This window comes from Condylura cristata, unplaced genomic scaffold (assembly GCF_000260355.1).
Source record: "Condylura cristata isolate star-nosed mole 26May11 unplaced genomic scaffold, ConCri1.0 scaffold00007, whole genome shotgun sequence".
NCBI lineage: Eukaryota > Metazoa > Chordata > Mammalia > Eulipotyphla > Talpidae > Condylura > Condylura cristata.
The window spans coordinates 16,510,134-16,524,802 of NW_004567108.1; the positions used below are offsets into that span (position 1 = coordinate 16,510,134).

Here is a 14,669-nt window from a genome sequence, read left to right on the forward strand (position 1 = left end):
ACCTTAGAGCATTTGTGGTAGCTTAATCCAGTCTCCTCTTTAACAGATGAATCAACTAAGACCTAGGTAGATGCCATGGGTTGGTCAATGTCACACAGTTGGTTAGAGACTCTCCAATAAAGCCATGTTTCTTATCCCCTCCCCCACCTCCATAAACCGAAACACTTCTCTGAAGAACTGGCAGATCCTTAAATTCATGGACTGCAAATTCAAATTTTGTGGGTCATTTCCTCATAGGTCAACGAAGATCCTCCAACATTCTTATAGTAGCATCAACAGTGCATCACCTACCGGCTGTTAGGAAGACTTTTTGGGAAAGCAAAATTCCATAGGTTGACCATGCATTTTTAGTTCAGAACATTTGGTCCCTAGGCACATTATCAGAATATCCACTGTGGAATAGTACTTGATTGACCAAATACTTATGACAAAAGACATTTCCATTCTCATGTTGATTTTCCCTATGCATAATGATGATATAATGTCTGAACAGAGAGCCCCATTGTCACATAGAAGAGTTGGCCTTGGGACAACCCTGAAAAATGTGAACAACCCTGAAAAGTGTGCTACCCTTGGGGATGACCACATGTCATAAAATCCAAAATCTTTCCTTTTTCCATGTTCTAGTAATCGCTACCTGAGAAAGTATTTAAGACACACATTTAATATTTGAGAAATTTTTCAAGTGACTATTATTTTGTTTTCAGGAATATGTTCCCTCCAAACCTGGTGGAAGCCTGCTTTAAACAGGTAAACCTTCTACAGCCACTAATTTATCATTGAAATTCCTCTTTGGAGTTTGGAATTGCAAGTAGAGTGGTACCCCCTTTTTAAATGTATTTTTCCCCCATTTCTGTGCCGTAAGAAACATTTTGCTTGTCAACAAGACTGAAGCACTAGGTTTTTCTGGATAATTGGGGTGGAGGGTAGGATCATACCTTATACTCAAGGCTTATTACTTTGCCAGACACTACATGTCTTGCATACAAATAGCTCAGCATCTCTACTCATTGCTAAGAAATCTAGTCAGGAAACTCCCTCCTTCTCCACACCCCAGTGTTCCCAGCAAGATTTAAGGTGATTTTTAAACTTGCTTTAATGATTAGGGAGTAATTCAAACCTCTGGGTTTGATTTTTTAAAACATCAATGGGTTGTTTTGTAGAAGTCTGCTACTGAACTTCGGTATTCTACCAAAGAATAGAATCAATCATAAAAAATGAATAGTACCATATTTATTAAATACTGTCTATCTGCCAAGCACTAATTTTTTTATTCAGCCCTCATATAATGTGATGAGTATCACTTCTTTACTTCACTGATGTAACAACTTATCTGTGATAACTCAGGGGATTATATAACAGGCACAAGATGTCCCAGGTAGTAAATGGCATCCCCAGAAGCCAGTCATTATGTTAATTCCAAATTCTAGTTTCTTTCTTCTACTGTTAACATTCTGCTTCCAGATAGAGATACTGAAGTCATGGGATACCTTTCTAGAGGCTATATTGAAGTCTGCTTCCTTTTCACTCCACAGCCAAACAAATTTTAGCTCTCACTGTTTCTGATACATTTTATTACTAGAAAATAGAATCAGTCAGGTGGATTCTAACTTTACCCAAATAAAAGTGTTTTTGTTGCCCAACTTTTGAAAAAGAAACAAATAGACATTCTGAGGCAGATAACAGTTACCAAACTTTTCTCAGATTGTGTCACTTTAAGACCCTTCTTGTAATTCCCTAGCCCTTCTATTTAAGATCTATAAAACAAACAGAACAAAACCCTAACCTCATGGAAGATCAAGTTCTACACATATAAATTATCCTTTGGGCTTTTCCCCATTTCAAAACAATTTATTGACTCTCTTTAATAGGAATACATGCACACACTGCAAAATTACAAGAGTCTTTTCTTTTAAAAAAGCCTCAGAGGCTAAAATCTAGCTTTCTTTAGTCAAAAACAACTGTGACCATAAATAATAAACTCTTTTCAATCTTAACAGCCATCCCCATCACCCGGGGCACAGTTAGTAGTTGGCATCGGGAAACATTAAAAATGCTGATTTCTAGCAGTGCTGGACAAAGTGCTGACTCTGGCAGATTTATTGTGTTTGATTTTGGATTACATCGCTAAGATGCTGAACGGGAAGCAAGTGCATCTTCCCAGATCCACTTGTCTTAGACCAAAATGCAAATTTGCAGTTTCTGTGTAGGCTACAAACTGTGTTTAAGGGGAAAGAGTTGGAGGCTTAAGAAAGGTTGATCAGTATTGGAAAGTTACCCTAGGCAAAGTATAAAACACATGAACACCCCAGTGGAATAAGAAGATTTGACAGACACAAGGAGGGGCCAGTTCCCTCATTATTTGAAATTCCCATTGGTATCAACGTCTGTTCAGGGAAGTGTGTCGAGTATGGACAGATGCCCATGTCTTTGTTTGGAAAGAGTTCTCCATTGAACAACATCTCCAATTTACTCTTAGTAAAGAAGTGACTTGGCACTTCAAGTACAGCTGTGTTTTCCTCCCCTAGACTCTAGATATAATCAACATCTTTGTATTGGTATTCTCTCTGATGCATTACTACCATTCAATGAAGGTCAGGAATTCTGCTTTCAGTAAAATCATAAAGAGAAGGACTTGTGGCATAAGGCCACAGCACTGTGATAGAATCTTCTTCTATCTGGAGCATCTGTGCAGTAGAAATGGGGGAAAGATAATCTCTTGACAAGGAGAGAAACACCTCTATAGACTTGAAAAGTGGATTTTTATCACCAAGCACATCTATTCTTAAGAACTGGTAATGTCAGGAATGTCTTATGACATTGTTGTGAATATTTGTATTTATAGTTTTTTAAAGCCCACTACAGTCATGAGTTTTATATGAAAGCAAAGCACATGTGTATATATAGTTCAACACCTTCAGCTAGATAGTGATTTCCTGTCATGATTTGTGATGTATTTGGATGTTTCTGTCTGTGCTGAGGAAGTAATAAGGCTTTACCATAGATTATATATATATATATATATATATATATTACATTTATGATGATGAAGAAGACTGTAGATGGAAAGAAGAAAGGCAAGGAGGGAGGGAGAGAGGAAGGCAAGACGGAAGGAGAGAAAAAAGGTGCTTTCTATAACACTATTCTCTGAATACAGCATATTTACAATGCATACCATTGTAAAACTTTGGAACTAGAGGAAAGTATAAATACAAAAGCAAAAATCACCTTTAACCCCTCTTGTACTTTTTCTTTTGAAGTTCAAAACCAACTATGAGAAGAGAAGCTTTAAAGTGCCCGTCCAGCCCAATGAAACACTCGTGGGTGCCGTGATAAACAATGTGTCGGAGGCCATGGAGACTCTCACCAGGATCAAAGAGGAGCTGGTGCCAGTGGCCGGGTCTGTGAATGGGGTCAATGCCCTAGGACTTGTCGTCTTCTCCATGTGCTTCGGCTTTGTGATTGGAAACATGAAGGAGCAGGGACAAGCCCTAAGGGACTTTTTTGATTCTCTTAATGAAGCCATAATGAGACTGGTAGCAGTGATAATGTGGTATGTATTTCCACTCGCGATATACATGACGCTCACTATCTCACTATGTTCTGTACCAAGGAAATGTCAGTAGGCAGGATGATCAAGTGCATCGATCTCATTCTAGTAAGCACAAGAAAGGCAATGCTTTTCTGGGTCTACAATGAGCTTGAACGAATAACTGATACACAAGTCTTTCTTATCAGATTTGCTGCCTTCTTTCGAAAAGTATCAACTCCTTTACCCCATGCTGACAGGATTCCATTCTCCATTTGATATCTATTTAATTACTCACCATGTATTTATTGACTGTCTGCTATGTGCCAAGCATATGATGTCAGGTACTGTGACTATCACAATGAAGAAAACAGACAAGGAGGCCTTGAATCCCACATTCTTTTAAGGATGACAGAAAATAAAGAAATCAACCAACCATATGTTTTACTCACAGATGCTGTGAAAATAAAGTAAAAGGGCAAGTTTCTTTTATGTGGTGTGATGTGATGTGATAAAAAGTGACTGCAAGGGAGACGTAAAATTTGCTTTCGATGATGTAGAAAGGCCTCTGAGGAGATGGCTTTTTTTTTTCTTTCTTTCTTTCTTTTTTTTTTTTCTTTGCTAAGTTCTGAAAGACTAGAAGCAGACAACCATACAAAGCACCAAGAGGAGAAAATTCCCAGTACAAGGAAAAGTAAATGTAGAGGCCCCTAGAGCATCAGAAAAATTTACATCTCCTCTCCTCCATTCCAACCCTTACAAGAAAGAAATGTAAATAACTGTCCTGCATGCCCCTAGCACTCCAGGGAAGTCTAGAATGCCAAGCCAAAGCTTATTGCAAAACTGTCTTCAAATAAAATTGAGACAGGAGACAAAGGAAAAGACTGAATCCACACAGGAATACTAACCTTGGAAAGGAAACTCTCCCCAGCAGGGAGAGAACCCTCTGATTGGCTGAGGCCTCATGAGGGGGAGAGGGCTGCTTTTCCTTTATCCTTTATCCTTTATTTCATCCTTTATTTTTAATCCAGATTCCTTCTTGGCACCTGAGGCAAGAAAATATCCATTTCTAAGAAAAGCACTGGCCAACATGATTAAAAATATCCTTTGTCTTCATAGCCACCAAAGCACAGAGAAATCCATTTTTCAGGAGTCTGGACAGGATGGATATGAACTTGAGCACAAAGACCAATCAGACCGTGGTCTCCACAGGAGCCCCCAGTTGAAATCGTAGGGCCCTCCTTTGAAATCCTGGCAGGGCTGAAAGTGGACATTTATCTTCATATTATTAAAATGCCTCCACCTTTCACCCCCTTTATGAAAGAAGCCCATTCAAGACCGCTGAATGAACCTCACATGCAGCATTTCAGGCTGTACATTTACTTGTTGAGTTATTACATTTCTGAAAACAGGTACTCGTATAATTTCCTGGCCTGTGTTTTTAAAGGACTTAAAAGAAGCATTGTATTTTTCAATTTGAAATAAGCAGCCCGCCACAGTTTGCAGCAAACCCCTTCCTTAAGGGTGAGTGGCCTCTCTTCTTGAAAGCAGAGGTTGGTTGTCATTCACTGCACACATGAGACGAAAGTAGTTGAGAACCAGGTGCCCTGGCCTTGAAGCAACCAGGGTTGTTTCAATAAATGCAAGTCACTCTGTGTCTTAGTTGTTCATTCTTTCTGACCCCCAAGATAGTAGCTTCCTGTGGATAGTAACAGCTTCACTAGGACACCTATCATCTGATTGTAGTAACACACACTTGCACCCAATTCATTTTAGTAGCTCTGAAGTTCATTTTATACTTACTTCCTATTTATGGCAAGTGGTGCTAGTTTTCCCTTTGCACTATGACATGAAACTTCCTTAAGTAAATGTGTCTAAATTAAAAAGTTGATTTGAACACTACTAAGTCCTAACAGAAGTGGCATGTACTATGGAAAAAAATAAGGAAGCCATTCTCATCTTGAGAGCGCTCACAGTGATGTAAGACACTGAGGTGACATGAAATGGACAATACTTGAATTAGGGGATCAAGCTCGGATGCTAGAAGTACTCCCAAAAGTCTAGATGTTGTTTCAGGGGATGCTGGTCGTTTGGGGTACATCACAGGGCAGCCAGAGGCATCTAGAGACCAGAAAAGTGACCCCAAGGGTAGTAAGAGAGAGTCATCTTAGGGAAAAAGAGGTGAGCCACAAGATCTTCCTACCTGCCTGTTTTCACAGATTTAGGAGGGGGGAAAATTGTGACCTAGAGAAATTGGATGAGAGAAAAACCTGACTTGGTGATATCTATATTTAAATTTGTGTTTAAAAAGGACAGATGTTCACAGCTTCTGTGCATGCTAAAGCATCCTGGGCAAAACACTTAGAAATCAACTCACTGTGTCGTATCATTTGGTAATGTCTGTAGAACAGCTTGTTGGAAATCAGACTTTCAATTGTGCGTGTGTTGCTTCTATATAGGTACGCCCCTCTGGGCATCCTCTTCCTGATTGCAGGGAAAATTGTGGAGATGGAAGACATGGGCGTGATAGGCGGGCAGCTTGCCATGTACACAGTCACGGTCATCGTAGGCTTGCTCATTCACGCCGTCATTGTCCTGCCCCTCCTGTATTTCTTGGTAACTCGGAAAAACCCTTGGGTTTTTATTGGAGGGTTGCTGCAAGCGCTCATCACAGCTCTCGGAACTTCTTCCAGGTGTGTAGACATCTGCGGATTCTCCTAAAGAAAGTGCCTCTCAACCTTGACTTTGAACCAGAACCCTCAGCTTAAGAGTAGCAGAAGGTTTATTGTTTTCCCCTTGGGTTGCGGGGGGAGGGGCTCAATATCCAGACTCAGAAATTGGCTTAGTCACTTCCAATGTTTATCAGCCCTATTTGGGATTTGGGAATAGTGGGCTATCTCCTCTTGGCCCACTATTACTGCCTCCCGCCCTTCTAGTTGGCATCTGCCAGAGGAAGCCATGGCAGAGCAGCTCTCCCCTGGCTGCTGTGATGAGGGGCTGATCACAAGCAATGTTTCACAGAGGAACCCAGAAGCAGGCAGCTGCCGAATGACTCAGGGAAGGCCCCTCACTGTTCCTAACCCTGCTCCCCTGTTTATACAAGTGCTGACTTAGTTCCCTTTAAATCAGGACATGGGAGAGGAAGGAACACTCTGTTCCAAATGCCAAACACACATACGCTGTGTGAACTGCCCGGACAGTCAGCTGACATGCCACTTTACTGTTCTCAGTTCTGCCACTCTACCCATCACCTTCAAGTGCCTGGAAGAGAACAATGGTGTGGACAAACGCATCACCAGATTCGTGCTCCCGGTCGGGGCCACCATTAACATGGACGGAACTGCCCTCTATGAGGCTTTGGCTGCCATTTTCATCGCTCAAGTAAACAACTTTGACCTGAATTTTGGACAGATTATTACAATCAGGTACAGGAACAGTCCTACTCAGAGTTTTCTTCAGAATGACTTTAAACAAAGAGCTGGGATCTGGGTAAAGAAACTGGATGGGAAGGAGATCACGCGTAAATAAGGTTCTGGGGGTTGTGAGAGTAGTTTTATTTTTGATATTTAGATTTTTTCTTTTTAAAAAAAATTACAGAAGAACATCATTATTAATAATGAATTTCTAATAATAGAGAAATATATAAAGTTAAAAGTGAAATTTGCCTGCCAAGGTCACTCTTCATCTTTTTATATGTGCCCACAGGCATGTAAATGGCATTTCCACTTCTGGAACTAATCAGACCTATTTGGGATTCAGGAAATGGTGCGCTATATACTCTTTGTCCACTGCCATTAATGTTTGGTGTAGAAAGACCTTTTTTATGCATAGACAGACATGCACGGTGTTTTTCATAATTCATGGAGTCACACCATTAATTAATTATGTGGCAACCAAGTTTGCCACCTGATTGATTTGCCAGTCATACCATCTATAAATATATCCAACTTCTTCTATTTAAAATCTGCTGAACATGTAGTATGGGAATATCTTTTCTAAGTCAGATCAGATTTCAATTGTTAACTTTTATTAACAGCATTGAAAAACCTGAACATTTGCTTGGGATTAAATTTTAGGCTGTCTCACATAAATAACAAACCACACTGGTAAGTAGGTTGAGAATATGACTTCCGTGGACTTTTTAACTACTACATATGAGTTATGTAGTAAAAGTTAGTTTTCCCTCCCACACCTCCTAATCTCCTAGTTACATCGCCCGAGGTAACTACTAGTCTTTCCTATTTTCTTGTGTACCTTTCTGGAGTTACCCACCCACGTCCATGTGAGAATACAACACCCTCTTTATTTTTTCCTGAAGGTCAGTAGCACAAAAGGTCAGTGCTGACCTTAAGTATCACAATTCATATCAGACCCTGCTCTTTGTATATGTCTGCATGCGTTCACTGTTATTAGCAATTTGTCTTGGAGATCAAAATAGATGATATATATTTTCACAACCGTTTATCATAAAAATTATCCTATTGAAAGGTTGAAAGAATATTTCAGTAAACATCTACCTGGATCTAAGAGTTAATTTTTTTTTCACTATTTTTACTTCTCTATTCTCTTGGTCTCTGTCTTTGTGACATTTTACTTTTGTAGTTCTGTGTTCATCTTCTAAGAATAAGGAATTGTTCCGACATAACCATAACAGTATCTAAATATTTCAGAACATCCAGTCTACATTCAAATTTTCCCAACTCCAACATATTTTTCATAGTCTTTTCCCCCAGATAAAGACCAAATCTAGCTTTGTAGCTTGTATTTGATTTTTATATCACCTTAGTCTTTTTTAATTTCTACCAGTTCCCCCACATATTTGTATGGGTCTACATATTTAGTTAGAAATAAATCTGTTGTATGCCTGGCTAGTGCAGTTGGTAGAGCATGAGACTCTTAGGAATAAGCTATATTAGGGGTCTTCCTGGTGCCAAAAGGGGTTAAAGTGCAGCACCAGGAAGCTAGCTGCAGCCACTGCAGCATGAGTTCCATCCCCGGCCAGGGAGGAAACCCACATGGCACAGCAGACCTCTCCTGTCTCACCTGCTGCTCCCCTCAGCAGTGTACTTGGTCAGCCTGCCTGTTCTGCTCCCCACTCTGTCTCTGGTGAATCCTCTCACCACCACCTCCCAAAACCTCTGACTCTTGTATGCATAAATAAATCGATAAATCTTAAAAAAAAAAAAAAGAAGTTGTATTAGATTCCATATGTATGCTTTGTATTATAGGAAAGTGATAATAGTTGTTGGATACAATGGGGTGAAAAAGAGGAGGCTGATTGTGACCAGAGGTGACTGGCCTGTCTGTTCTAGGAGGTCCAGGCCTAGACTAGCAAAAAGCCCAGCAGGGAGAACTGTGTCCAAGCTCACTTGTAATTTATTCTTGGACATATGGTGGTAAACTGGCTAAAAATCCTAAGTTCTAAAAAAGATTCAATTGCATGTGACCGAGTTTAAAAAAAGAAGAGTGCCTTCAAAAAAGTGGAGTTATGCTTCTCTCTCAGAGCCACCACTCTGCTCCACAAAACCTCAAGACTGAGGCTGGTGGGTCATCATCCCTGGGGTGTTGTGCTCATCCCTGGGGTGTTGTGCCACCCCCAAATTTTAGCCAATGGGAGAAGGTAGAGTAACATAACCTGCGAGTTACTGGTTCACTGTCCTTGTATCTCACTGGCCAGAATATCTCTGTCCGGATTTATTACTATGCTAGTATCAATTCTATCTAGGCAATAGTTTACTCTTTCTAAAACATTTTCACATGTTCACACCACATTATTAGATGCATATTTAGCAAGGAGAGTCCCAGATAAGTTATGTACCTCATAAATCAGATCCACACTACCTCAGAAAAAAAATGTCCATAGTGCTACAGGAGTTTGTCCTTAGATTAATAACTCTGATTTTGTTTCTGGCCACACCAATCATACAACTTCAGTGTCTTTACAGGCCTGTACTGGCATAGAGAAAAAACTAGACAATCTGTTATTGGAACTACGGTATTTTAGAATTTACCAAGCATTTTCAGGTAGTGAGAAAGAAGATATCAGTTACTTCACTTAAAAATGACTGTAATGGGGCCCTCCCTGGTGGCGCAGTGGGCTAAAGCACAGCACTAAGAAGCTTAAGCCCACTTCCGCGTGAGTTCGATTCCCGCCTGCCCCGGAGGTGACCACATGGCGCGGCAGACCTCTCCTGACCCGCCCGCTGCTCCCCTCAGCAGTGTACTTCGTAGATCTGCCTGTTCTGCTCCCCACTCTGTCTCTGGTGAATCCTCTCACCCACCGCATCTCTGGCCTGTGCCCCAGTTCTGTATGAATAAATAAATCTTTAAAAAAAAAAAAATGACTGTAATGATGGGACCAACTTCCTTACATGCTTGATAAATATTAGTTGTATTATTACCTCTGGGTTTTTTTGTTTTATCAGGGTCTCATTTACATTCCCTAAAGCGCATTCTTCTCTGTTATCTGGGCAAGGCAGGCATGTTCTCCGTACTTATTTTGCAGGGTATCCTATTTGGGTTTATAAAATTGTTTTCTGTTTCGCTACTTCTTTTAATAGCATCACAGCCACGGCCGCCAGCATCGGGGCAGCTGGGATTCCTCAGGCGGGCCTGGTCACCATGGTCATCGTGCTGACATCTGTGGGCCTGCCCACCGACGACATCACCCTCATCATCGCGGTGGACTGGTTCCTGTAAGTACGCTGACGCTGGGCTCCCGCATTGGCAGGGCCAGTCTGTCACCTCTGGGCGCCAGGCAGCCTGGCACCTCTGCCAGAGAGCTCCTCACAAACAGGAGGGGCAGCTTGGCCTGTGATTAAATTGTCTTTTTGCCCAAGTCCTGCCCTTATCTGGAGACCAGCCATAGATGCATGCCCCATGAGCCTTATCAGCCCACGGGGCACATCTGGAGGCTACAATTCGCACCCCATAAAGTCATTCAGGGATTGGGAAACCTGATGTCTGCAAAGCCATCATAAATCAGCAAAACTGTTCCTAAATTGCACAACACGTCCCCACAGCGGCCGGGACAGAACTGCGGGCCTCACACGCTGGCTCAGCTGTCCTCCCTGGGCTTCCCATTCCAATGGCGTAATGCAGCACAGATGGACCCTCAGAGCCCAAGCAGGACAGTGGGACGACAGCTAGCGTCATTCATGGACCGATTTTGATTTGGGGCTCTGGGGAAACTTCCAAGTACCCACCACACACTCGAACCCCTACCTCTCTAGGACCCTTGCTGTCCTGAATCTCTGCCTCTTTCGTCTCATAAGTTCCCTTCCACTTTCAAAAGTTTCAAAGGATGCTCTATGTGAATGTCTACAAGGATCCTGTAGGTGCTGGAGTGGTCACATGTTAATTGCATTAGATCCAGTTCCCCCAACACCCCCCCCCCCCCAAGAGCCCAACAGTGCAACTGATGCATGGTGGGGAGGAGAATCAGCTGTGATCCTCTGTTGCAGTCATTTGGATTGTGCAGGACCCTCAGTCTCACCCCGCAGGCTCCCCAGCCACCCTGCTTCCTCCTGCACCCACGACCATAGGTTATCTACCTCCTGGTTTGCAGTGAGGATTAAATGCACTGAAGCAGGCATCAGACTGCCTGGCCCATAGTCACTAGTCAACCAGTGTGAGCATTTTTCGAATATACAGTTGTGGTTTCCAAAGCTCTTGGTGTCAGCCAGCCTGTAGACTCGAAAATTATCAGGGATTCAAAAAGCTTTTATCTATGTGGGTCATAGCTATAAGCATCATACTAGAAAAACTGAAGAATTTTTAGAAGTTTCCACATTAACATGACTAATATTTTTATGAAAAATGCCCTTTTCCAAACCAAAAATTTAGGGTGAGGAATGGTACCACTTTACATTTTTACAAATCTCCTTATCCAGATCACCTAATCCAAAACAGCTGGAATCTCCTAACCACTTCTGCATTCAATCTGCTGTGATATCTTTTGTCTTGTGCCATAATCTTTGCAAAACTTCACTAAATTCATGGGAAAATGGGAGTGAAGAGGGAAAACAACATCATAGCATTTTTATGAAAATAGCTTTCACCAGAGACCTCCAGTGAGTCTCCGGACTACACTTTGAGATTTGCTGCTAGAAAGGAAAGTGAGTTGTAGGGAAAAGAATCAATGAGAAATTTTAAATAAAAGGGGAGTGGGAAGGGCCACCCCCTTCTAACTTGGCATGCTAACTGTATAGACTGGTTGCTGAGAATCACTGATCTCTAGTCCTAATAACTTAAAATTACTATTATAAAAGTTACACCTATTATGTAATCATGTAGTTGGTAAATATAACAACTGCATTTTAAGAGGCACCTCTGAAGACTAACTGGCTGGTTGAGAACATGAACTGTTCCTCCTTCCTCCCACCTTCCCACAGGGATCGCCTACGGACCACCACCAACGTGCTAGGAGACTCCCTGGGAGCCGGAATTGTTGAGCACCTGTCACGACATGAACTAAAGAACAGAGATGTTGAAATGGGTAATTCAGTGATCGAAGAGAATGAAATGAAGAAACCCTATCAGCTGATAGCCCAGGAAAATGAATCTGAGAAGCCCATGGACAGTGAAACCAAGATGTAAACTAACAACAAGAAATGCTTTCTTGAGCACCAGGTGTTTGAAAACCATTATAAAATGTTTCTATCCCATTACAGCTCAATCTCTCCAGTAAACCTATACCTTCCTTTTCCTCCACTCTGACAGGATTGGGAGGTATTTTTCGAAATACAAGGGAGGAGTCTGCAGTGGCCAAAATGTATAGTTTTCATTCAAAATTTCATTCAAAATTCATTTGAAATTTTAAGTCATTTCATGTTAGTCTTATCTAATAAGGTACTGAAGTCAAAAATAGTCTTGATCAGATCGTACACATTTATGTGGCACACCATCCTGTAAATGTGACTTTTTTTATAAGTGGAAGAGTCAAATAAAAGGCAAAAATGCTTTTAAATCAACTTTCAAAGTTTAAAAATTTTTCAGAGTGCAATTCAGTGTTAGCATCAAAATGAAACAACTGGATAAACTAAATTGGCTGTGTGCTGGACAGTGGAAGGGAGTTTTCCTTTTCTCTTCTGACAGGTCCTTATTTTACAATATGCATACAGACCTAGCAAAGCTGCAAAGAGGCACATATAATAAATTTTCTATGTGGCCTGAGGCAAGCCACTTCTCATTTCTACGTCTCAGTTTCCTCCTCTGTAAAATGAGAAAGTTTCCTTGCTGCCTTTTATGGTCTCTCCCAGTCCAGGCATCCCGCGGCAAGATGAGTAAGCCTGCCCTCTATTTTCTCTCTGAATATCGAGTAGAAAGTATCATTCCATAGAGCATGAAAAAGGCCTTTTTTTGGGAGAATGAACATTTGAAGTAGGGGCCTGACAACTGCGTGGTTTACCAGGACCTGTGTCCAAAATGTCAGTCATCCAAGCCACCAGGCCATTTCGGCAGTGAGTCTATCGTGCCGCTTTTCACTCAGTTCTTTCCAACAGGAAAATATCCCCTTCTTTCCTACTCTCCCCAATCTGAAGAGAGTGTTCTGGGAAAGTGTCTCCCAGCACTCTTCAACTGATGCTAGACTTTCAGAAAATCAAAAGACTAGCAGCTAGCAAGGATGCACATGGTCTTACTATGGAACACTGAAGAGCCTGCTCTGAAAGAATGGCTCGGATTGACATTATAAAGAGTTTTTTAAAACATCAGTCTAGAGGTTATCCCTAGGAGAGGTTCATCTGTGTGGATTTCAGGTTAACCTGAAATCCATTTTCTCTTTAGTTCAGAATCGTTTCCCAAGGAAGTCTGCACGTCATGGTATAAGTTCATTTCTTATATCTTTTAAAGGAGTCTCATGAATGAGCTCTCTCTCAGAGATCTGTGAGCTGGGTGGGTGGTCTCTTCTTTGAAAAGGTTTTTGAGCATAATCATAAGTTCTTAGAATGAGAGAAACAAGGCATTTCTTTGTGCTGGAATTCCACTTACCAAGTCATTCAGGACTACCCACCACAGTCAGGTTCGGGTTGGTTTGGTTCGTGGGTTGGTTCATGTCCTTGAGAGAGATGGTAGGAATTAAATTAGTGTGAAGACATTGTCAGTAGAGTTCCAAGAAAAGGAAAAGCAGGGACATTAGTTTCAGGTAAGGCAGCTCCAGGTTTATAGCAAATTCATTTTTTAACCATGAAGGAATTCCATGCAATCATTGCAGAATGAAAGTTGTCAAACAATAGCAGCTGTGTTTGATGGAAAATGGTAAAGAATGGACATAATTATGCTAACAGACTGAAAATATAGACATGCATCCTCTGATATACAGGTAGAGATATTTTTATTTAGATTCCAAGCATTACGTGTGTACAAAAGTTAACATTAGGCCGTGGTGAATAACCATATAATGGTGAAGTTCTCTTTGGGAAGTATACACTATGAAAGTTAATGTACGTGGCTGTTATGACATCAGTAGAGCAAAAATTAATCATGTCAAATTAATTCTGTTACATGGTGTGATCTGTTTTTATACTAACCACTTCTTATGGAAAGCAGATCCTCTAGGGTGATCGTCTTGACAGCCCATCACCGGCTCTGTATACTCATGCACCCAGAGTGGACCGAGAAGCATTACTTTGTAGATGTATTTTCAATAAAGAAAAAAAAAATAGTTTTACATGACAAATTGTGCATATTGTTGTTATTCTTCTCCTGGAAGGAAAACAAATTTTCCTTTCATGAAATGAGTGCAATGAGCTCATGCTTCAGAAAGATGGCAGGCACTAAAGTAAAATCTTAGAAGGACTAGCAAGAAGAGCCAGTGCAAGCAAACAAGTAAGGATTCACTGCACCTGCACGCTCTCCAGGCTCAACTTCTAGAAACAGAGGCAGAGGGAGAAGTGAGCAAAGCAATTTGCTCTAGCAGCCTGTACCTCCAGCCACAGCAGATCCAAACGTCTCAGTAAATGCAATCATTTCCATGTTAGGATTAGGAAAATATCATGTCACCGTTGGTTCTTCCAAAGAAGTAATTTTCTGTGTGACCTTCAAATTAGATAGATTTATCTGTGTGAGTACTACTGCTGTAAGAAGGGTGGAGGAAGAGCCCCAGGGAGATTTCAGAAACAGCCATTATGTTAGTGAACCA

At 41.2% G+C, this 14,669-nt stretch overlaps 1 protein-coding gene across 1 annotated transcript in view; it reads left to right on the forward strand.

Annotated features, from left to right (window-relative positions):
* SLC1A3 (solute carrier family 1 (glial high affinity glutamate transporter), member 3) overlaps positions 1-14,180 on the forward strand; it is a 74,647-nt gene extending 60,467 nt beyond the window's left edge. Inside the window, exons 5-10 of the mRNA XM_004678097.2 lie at positions 708-750; positions 3,261-3,553; positions 5,989-6,222; positions 6,760-6,954; positions 10,090-10,224; positions 11,923-14,180. Coding sequence (XP_004678154.1) covers positions 708-750; positions 3,261-3,553; positions 5,989-6,222; positions 6,760-6,954; positions 10,090-10,224; positions 11,923-12,127 — 1,105 coding nt within the window. The 3' untranslated portion in view covers positions 12,128-14,180. The remainder of the gene's footprint in view (positions 1-707; positions 751-3,260; positions 3,554-5,988; positions 6,223-6,759; positions 6,955-10,089; positions 10,225-11,922) is intronic.
* The last annotated feature ends 489 nt before the right edge of the window (positions 14,181-14,669 follow it).